This window comes from Lampris incognitus, chromosome 1, assembly GCF_029633865.1.
Source record: "Lampris incognitus isolate fLamInc1 chromosome 1, fLamInc1.hap2, whole genome shotgun sequence".
Classification (NCBI taxonomy): domain Eukaryota; kingdom Metazoa; phylum Chordata; class Actinopteri; order Lampriformes; family Lampridae; genus Lampris; species Lampris incognitus.
In genome coordinates, this window is record NC_079211.1 from 10,578,003 (window position 1) to 10,585,793 (window position 7,791).

Consider the following 7,791-nt stretch of genomic DNA (forward strand, 5'->3'; position numbering starts at 1 on the left):
GTCAACTGTCCAAAGTAACGGGGAGTGCAGTAGAGAGGTGAAAAAGAGAGTGCAGGCAGGGTGGAGTGGGTGGAGAAGAGTGTCAGGAGTGATTTGCGACAGAAGGGTACCAGCAAGAGTTAAAGGGACAGTTTACAAGATGGTTGTGAGACCAGCTATGTTATACGGTTTGGAGACAGTGGCGCTGATGAAAAGACAGGAGGTGGAGCTGGAGGTGGCAGAGTTGAAGATGCTAAGATTTTCACTGGGAGTGACGAAGAAGGACAGGATTAGGAATGATTATATTAGAGGGACCACTCAAGTTGGTCGGTTTGGAGGCAAAGCAAGAGAGGCAAGATTGAGATGGCTTGGACATGTGTGGAGGAGAGATGCTGGGTATATTGTGAGAAGGATGCTGAATAAGGAGCTGTCAGGGTAGAGGAAAAGAAGAAGGCAAAGAGGAGGTTTATGGATGTGGTGAGGGAGGACATGCAGGTGGCTGGTGTGACAGAGGAAGATGCTGAAGACAGGAAGAAATGGAAACGGATGATCCGCTGTGGCAACCCCTAACGAGAGCAACCGAAAGTAGTAGTAGTAGTAGATTTAGTGACAGAATATTTGAAAGGGGTTCCGTCGCAAGGTAGATCAATGTGGCGTAAAAGTCAAGAAGCTTAGTCAACAATATATATATTTTGCCCGAAAACCAGGGAGCATTTTGATGCGTTTACCTCGGACTCTCTGTCCAATAGATGAGCGACCCACTCGATCGCGAAGCATTTATTTACAATGCTTAGCTCGCCTAACCAAGTCCAGTAGGGATGCACTGATACCACTTTTTTTCAGACCAAGTACAAGTTATATTCGGGTAATTATCAATACCGAGTACCACTATGAGTACTTAATAATAATACCATTACAGTTTTAACAATGACTTTGAAAACATGTTTTATTTTCATCAGCTGTTCCTCACTTTCTGACAGTAACCAATTAAATATACATGATGCTGTTGCTGACATTTTATTTTTGTTGCTGACATTTTAACATTCAACTTTGTCTTTTCCTGAACAAACACGGCACTGTCCCACATATTTCCATTAAATGCAATGTGTAACACATTCAGTGGACTTCAGTTCAACATACAACTGTAGCAGAACATTTGAAAATATATACTATCATTAGTGCCAGGCACGGACGCAGCGTGTCACGCAGGCGGGGAGGGATATTTTTATACCTGCTAAACCAACGGCATCTGTGTTGCGTGCCAGCTGTGTTTTCTGAGGACTTTTCTGTGTGCATATTGAGTTTTGCCAAGTGACAATGCAGTTGATTTTGCAGGGTTTGGAAGCGTAGGCTGTAAATCATTTTAACTACAGGATCATGGCTACACATTGATTTGAGTGATTTACTTTAATGTGCAATGGAAAAAAAAAGAAGCAAGGTTGTATTGCTGTGTCGCATTGCCTCTGGTACAATGAGGTATTTCATCATTTTTAAACAGATTGTACTCGTTTTTTTTTTACAGTTCTATGTAGTTTTTACCAGTTGAAGCAGAAGTGAAGCAGTAAATATGGCTGGCATGCAACCACACACAACACAGACACACTTGGTGTATGTAGGGGGTAAAAAAAAAGACGCTCTGCCCCGCCCTCATGAAGCGCCGCGTCCATGCCTGAGCTATCTGCACTTGTCCAAATTACACATGCTTGGAACTTTATTTCTCACTCGGTTTGGACAAATGACACATCAACCTGTTTGTCTCCTTCTCAGCCGTCGCTCTGACTTGTTTATCTGACTCCATCTCAACCCCTTCCTGTATGAATGGCAAAAAAAAAAAGGCACCGCTAACTTTTCCCAATTTCAGCTGGAACTGTCTAGTCATGTGTCGGGTGTGATTGTATCGGGGTAGTTTTATGAGTACTAGTACATGAGGACAGTATCGGACCAATACCTGATACTGGTATCAGTGCATCCCTATAGTCCAGTGTGAACACTAACCGAACCAATAGAAAAATGCAACAAAGTATCAACTTCACCCTTGAATCGGACTGAGTCTACCGAACTATAGGTGTGAAAGTGCCCTAGATTGCCTCTACCCACTCACATTCAGAAAAAGGATGGTGATATCCCTGTATAAAGGATATAAAGGGGTGTATATGTATGTAGAGGACAGTGTTGGTGGTGGCCATGTATAAAGGATATAAAGGGGTGTATATGTATGCAGAGGACAGTGATGGTGGTGGCCATGTATAAAAGATATAACGGGGTATAGATGTAGATGACAGTGATGGTGGCGTGGGTTAGACTGAGGGTAACAGTGTTGTAGTAGAACATCTCATCCAATTTCCTCTCAAGCCTACCAAGAGAGTTAAGTTGGCTAAAACTGGTGTGCTTTCTTTCTATTCACCCCATATTTTATTGGTCTAACATGCTGGACCCTACATTTATCACATACATCACATGGGTCTTTATGTCTTTGATGTCCCCATAGGACGAAGACAATTTGGAGGGGACTGCCTGCCGCCCAGTGACTGCTGGGATAGGCTCCAGCATCCCCGCAACCCTGAGAGCAGGATAAGCAGTTTGGATAATGGATCGATGGATGATGTGTGTTTTCCCTGGATGTAGGAAAAAGCACACATTTCTCCGTCAAAAGGTAGGGCTATCAGGTCTACCATCCTCGGCTCATACCTACATGTTTTCAGCTCATAAAATCTAATAACAGGCTTACAACGCCCCTATACCAAGAAAAACGGGTGCTTTAACAATTATGTGACTAATCAGTATGTAGGTTCTCATAAAGGAAGAAAAATAGTCCTAAGAACTATGATGCTCTGGATACTCCAGTGGGTAAAGAGGATGACTGAAATCCATTCATTCATCCATTATTTGAACCGCTTATCCTGCTCTCAGGGTCGCGGGGATGCTGGAGCCTATCCCAGCAGTCATTGGGCGGCAGGCGGGGAGACACCCTGGACAGGCCGCCAGACCAGACCAGACACCCCCCCCACACACACACACACACACACACATTCATACCTAGGGACAATTTAGTATGGTCAATTGGCCATACTAAATTGTCCCTAGGTATGAAATCATGTAAGAGAATTAAGTAAGTCTTAATTTCAAAGGAAGGTACATAAAAAAGCTAACATTATGTTTCCACCAAGAAGGTCTTAGTCAGGGCTATAGATACATCGAAAGACCTAACACGTCAAACATACACCCGTAGCTGAAGGTAACCAATAACCAAGGATAACTTTAAGGTAAAATATAACCAAGGTTGACAACTCTTTAAGCCTGCCCCCAATCTAGCCCCCTATTCGGGGCTCTGTTGGACGTTTTACAATAATCTGTGTCTCTCAACAGAGGGAAACGTGTTCTGTAAGAAACGCCCTACAGTAAAACCTCCAGCAGAGCATCTACCTAGTCTGGTCCCAAAGGAGCTAGCGAGCTAGCTTGTTAGCTTCGAGTTGTAACGAGAAAAGTGCTAAATGTAAGTTAACGCTATCTGCAAAAACCAACGTGAACGCTAAATCATCACCGCAAAACTCACCGATGACAAGACTTCTATCAACAAATCTTTTCAATGTCCAGTCGGCGCATCGACAAACAGCAACATCAGCGCGCCGTCGTCAAAACGTTGACCTTCCACCTCTGACGTAGCCAAACAGCTACAGCGTCTTGTGGCGATCGCCTCCCTGCGGCGCGGAGGCGTAAGTGCATCGTCGACGCCTACGAGCCAAGCCCGACAGGATCGATTCTGTAACCGGTTGGAAGGCAGGAAGAGCAAACGGCGTCTCGAAAAGTGACTGTGATAAATGGGAGGTGACGAAAGAGGAGAAATGCCCGGGTCCCCCTGCTCGTTTTGCTAACACCAAAGGTCGTTTCGTTGATTGCGGGGCCGGTGTTCGGAGAGAGACGCTCAAACGAGTGGAAAAACGGCTGGAACCTGTCAATCAACACCCACTCACCTATGAGACAGGTATGTTGGCGACGCGCCCCTTCGACGTCAGGCGAGCGGCTCACGGCAGATGCTGTGAAAAGGTTTTGACCCGGGGCTCAAAACTAGAGAAGGACTTTATGAGTCGAAACCGTGGGCTCATTGATCTGTGGATAATAACACACGAGCCGTGGAAGTTAAGTTGCCCGAGGAGGTGAGGGGGTTTATTCCAAACTCGGCGGTTCTTACCAGCGTCAACGCACGGCCGTGGTTATCCCGAGGGCAGCGGCATAAGGACCCCCAGTCAGTACACAAGAGTGTGTTCAGAAGACGCTTTGTAGGCTGCGTGTTACTTCGGTGGTGTTCATGCACTCGACAGGGGAGACTGCGAAAAACACAGGCTACAAATGTATCTGTTGGCATCGGATTGGTTACTATAAAAGAACGTGTCTGAATACAGGCGGTGTATTCTGTTCTCAGGTCCCCCAGCAGCTCAGCCTTCATACTGTCCAGCTTGGTTTTTGGGGTTTTTTGTTTAAACGTGTGTGTGTGTGTGTGTGTGTGTGTGTGTGTGTGTGTGTGTGTGTGTGTGTGTGTGTGTTTGTCTGTCTTTTTGTAATTGCAGTTTCAGGTTGTGTGTGTGTATATGTGTGTGTATATGTGTGTGTGTGTATCTATGTCTGTTTGTCTGTCTTTTTGTAATTGGAGTTTCAGGTTGTATGTGTGTGTGTGTGTGTGTGTGTGGGTGTGTGTATGTCTTTTTGTAATTGCAGTTTCAGGTTGTGTGTGTGTGTGTGTGTGTGTGTATGTGTGTGTGTATCTATGTCTGTTTGTCTGTCTTTTTGTAATTGGAGTTTCAGGTTGTATGTGTGTGTGTGTGGGTGTGTGTATGTCTTTTTGTAATTGCAGTTTCAGGTTGTGTGTGTGTGTGTGTGTGTGTATGTGTGTGTATCTATGTCTGTTTGTCTGTCTTTTTGTAATTGGAGTTTCAGGTTGTATGTGTGTGTGTGTGTGTGTGTGTGTGTGTGGTGTGTGTGTGTATGTCTTTTTGTAATTGCAGTTTCAGGTTGTGTGTGTGTGTATGTGTGTGTGTCTATGTCTGTTTGTCTGTCTTTTTGTAATTGCAGTTTCAGGTTGTGTGTGTGTGTGTGTGTGTGTGTCTGGGGAGGGGCAGATATCCAAAGGCACTGGCTGGGTTGGAAGGACAGGCTAGTTGAGCATTCAGATAGTTCTGGACATGAGAGGTTGCTGGTTTGAAGAAGCGTGTCCTTGAGCAAGGCGCCGAACCTCGACGTGCTCATTGGCGTGGACTAGAGTGTCAGTTAAATGACTATAATGAATGTAAGCTGGAATGGAGTAGAGGGGGCTGAGCTGGGTTGGATGGGCGTCGAGTGTCTCTGTGCTGTATTACCGTCCGCTAATGTAGTGTTGACCCCATGAGAGACACAATATCAGACCGCCCACGCTGTCCCATTGTTCAACCTTCACTTCCTTACCTCCTGTTGCTTCTCTCCTTGTTAAATATAGAATATTCAGCCATACATTAAGTCTTTGTTTATGTTCTCTCTGTTTTCTCTCTCAAGCTCCCTCCCTTCCCCTCCCTTCTGTACCTCCTCTTTCCATTCACACTCTCTCGTTTTTTCTTTTTAGCAGGATGGAGGGAGAGAGCTCAGCAGGAAATCCCTCCGCTGCCTCGTCTCGCTCACTTCCTGTCCAGGCCGAGTCGTTTGATGGAACTGATTGGACCTCTGAGGAGACCGCCAGCCGCACAAACTGCGTGGTGCCGCCCACACTGGATCAGCACCACCTGGGGGACACAACCGCCGCCAGTCCTGAGCAAGACCAAACTCGGGAGGACGTGACTCCGTGTCCCCCCGGCTCCAATGACCCCCGGCCGGAGGATTTCTCCATTGAGAACCGAACCCCGCAGGGAGCGACCCAGCCCGAACCGACAGACCGGCACGCTCTGGAGGATCCGGCCCAGCTTCCTTCCATGACGAACCAACGTCCGTCCGAATCAACCCTGGCTCCGCCGGTCACCATTGAGGCTTACTGCACACACAACCACCTGCAGACCCCGGACTGTCCCGGGCCCAAACTCTGCGGGTACCTCCACAAGCAGGCCGGCCCGCTGAAGGCCTGGAAGCTGCGCTGGTTCACCTATGAGGAGAAGAAGTGCCAGCTGTTCTACTTTCGCACCCCGCAGGATGTGACGCCGCTGGGCCGGGTGGAGCTGGACAGCGCTACCTTCACCTACCCCCTGAAAGGAGAGAGTGGGACGTTCCACATCCAGACCCCCGAACGCACCTTCATACTGAAGGTAGAAGAGCCTGTGTGTGTGTGTGTGTGTGTGTGTGTGTGTGTGTGTGTGTGTGTGTGTATGTGTATGTGTGTGTGTGTGTGTGTGTGTGTATGTGTCTCTATCCGTGTGCAGTGTGCACGTCTTTGTGTGTCTGTGTAACTGTCTGACTGTCTAAATCCGCGTCCTGACCTCACCGGGGGTCTTGAGCAGCTGCAGAGAGCTGCTCTGTTGAGACTGGATCAATTCCTCTCGGCAGTCGGGGGCCGAGAGAGCTGATCTCAGCCGACGTCCTGTGACGGAGGGGCTCGAATGAGGAGGGATTACAAGTAACTTGAATGCTCATTGTTTGTTATTTGCAGAACAATCGCGGTAAGTCGACTGTAAATGGTGCGCGAGCTTTTGATGTGACATTCAGCGGGGGGGGGGGGGGGGGCGACGCGGCGGAGGCGGATCGTGAGTTTTCAAAACGCTCGACCGAAGACGCGGGGAGCCGGCCGGGCTCACAAAGCAGCCGCCGTTCATCCTCGGTGTGTGTGTTTTTTTTTAAAGCGCACGCAGTACCGCTGTGCTCTGTTGTACTCGGTTGTACTGCGGGTTGTGTTACTGCTGTCTGCAGGACGAGAGGTTGAGGAGATACCGGGACTTGACTTGGTCGGACCCGTCACCGACCTTTAGCAAATCAAAAGCTATAAAAAGGATATTTCTTTTCACAACCTGGGCGTTATCCTCACAGTTTCTGGCGTTGTACTTATCAGCTATGATGTCGTTTGACTGACAGGCTTCATTGTGGAGATGTTGGACACGGGACCACCGCTGGACTCCGCTTCACAACGGTGTCTTTGAATCAGAACCGTCTTGATCTGGCCACGTGTGCTTACACGTGCACAGAATTAGACTCCGGTTCAGTGGCTCTCAATGGGCTTACATAGAATAACCGCACAGGGCGTCCGGGTGGCGTGGCGCTCTATTCCGTCGCCTACCAACGCAGGGATCGCTGGTTTGAATCCCCGTGTTACCTGTTCGGGGGGGGGGGGTAGCGTGATCCTCCCACGTGCTACGCCCCCCTGGTGAAACTCCTCGCTGTCAGGTGAAGAGAAGCGGCTGGCGGCGCCACGTGTATGGGAGGAGGCATGTGGTAGTCTGCAGCCCTCCCCGGATCGGTGGGGGTGGGGGTGGGGTTGGGGGTGGGGGCAGTGAGAAGTGAAAATGGAAGTGAAAGCACAGGTGCAAGTTAAAAGGTATTTGCTGACATCTCCAATATCATCGATGGTGGACGAGATTGCTGACCTACTTCCTGGTTCAGCCTGCAGGAAGCAGCAGCCTATATTTGCCGTAGGTCGTCGTAACCGTCCGTAAACTAGCCGGCCAGCATGGACACAGTCCAGCTGAGACACTAGAGGGGTTCGCTGGATCTAGGACAGGTTTAAGACTCCTTTAAGACACCGTTGTACGGCTGAGCCGGGTCCTGTGTCCACAGTCTCCAAAGTGACGCGGGTGGATAAAATAGTGTCATAACTGATGCGGACCGTGACCAAAAGTACAAAAAGTAAGTCCGAGACTCTTAGCCGTG

General features: G+C 48.5%; 2 protein-coding genes across 5 annotated transcripts in view; one reads left to right on the plus strand and one right to left on the minus strand.

The window, feature by feature from the left end:
• The window catches only part of elp1 (elongator acetyltransferase complex subunit 1), a 49,454-nt gene extending 45,254 nt beyond the window's left edge, over nt 1–4,200 (minus strand). For 2 of the 3 annotated variants that reach the window (XM_056281063.1, XM_056280923.1), the window contains exon 1: nt 3,533–3,630. The gene's annotated coding sequence lies outside the window, so the exon portion shown is untranslated. Of the gene's footprint in view, nt 1–3,532; nt 3,631–4,168 lie in introns of those variants that run through there. The other variant, XM_056280990.1, reaches the window with a different exon arrangement.
• Nucleotides 3,696–7,791, plus strand: part of tbc1d2 (TBC1 domain family, member 2) — a 39,362-nt gene continuing 35,266 nt past the window's right edge. The window contains exons 1-2 of one of the 2 annotated variants that reach the window (XM_056281139.1): nt 3,696–3,961; nt 5,570–6,239. In XM_056281139.1, the coding sequence (XP_056137114.1) occupies nt 5,574–6,239 (666 nt within the window). In that variant the 5' untranslated portion in view covers nt 3,696–3,961; nt 5,570–5,573. Of the gene's footprint in view, nt 3,962–5,569; nt 6,240–6,487; nt 6,591–7,791 lie in introns of those variants that run through there. The other variant, XM_056281185.1, reaches the window with a different exon arrangement.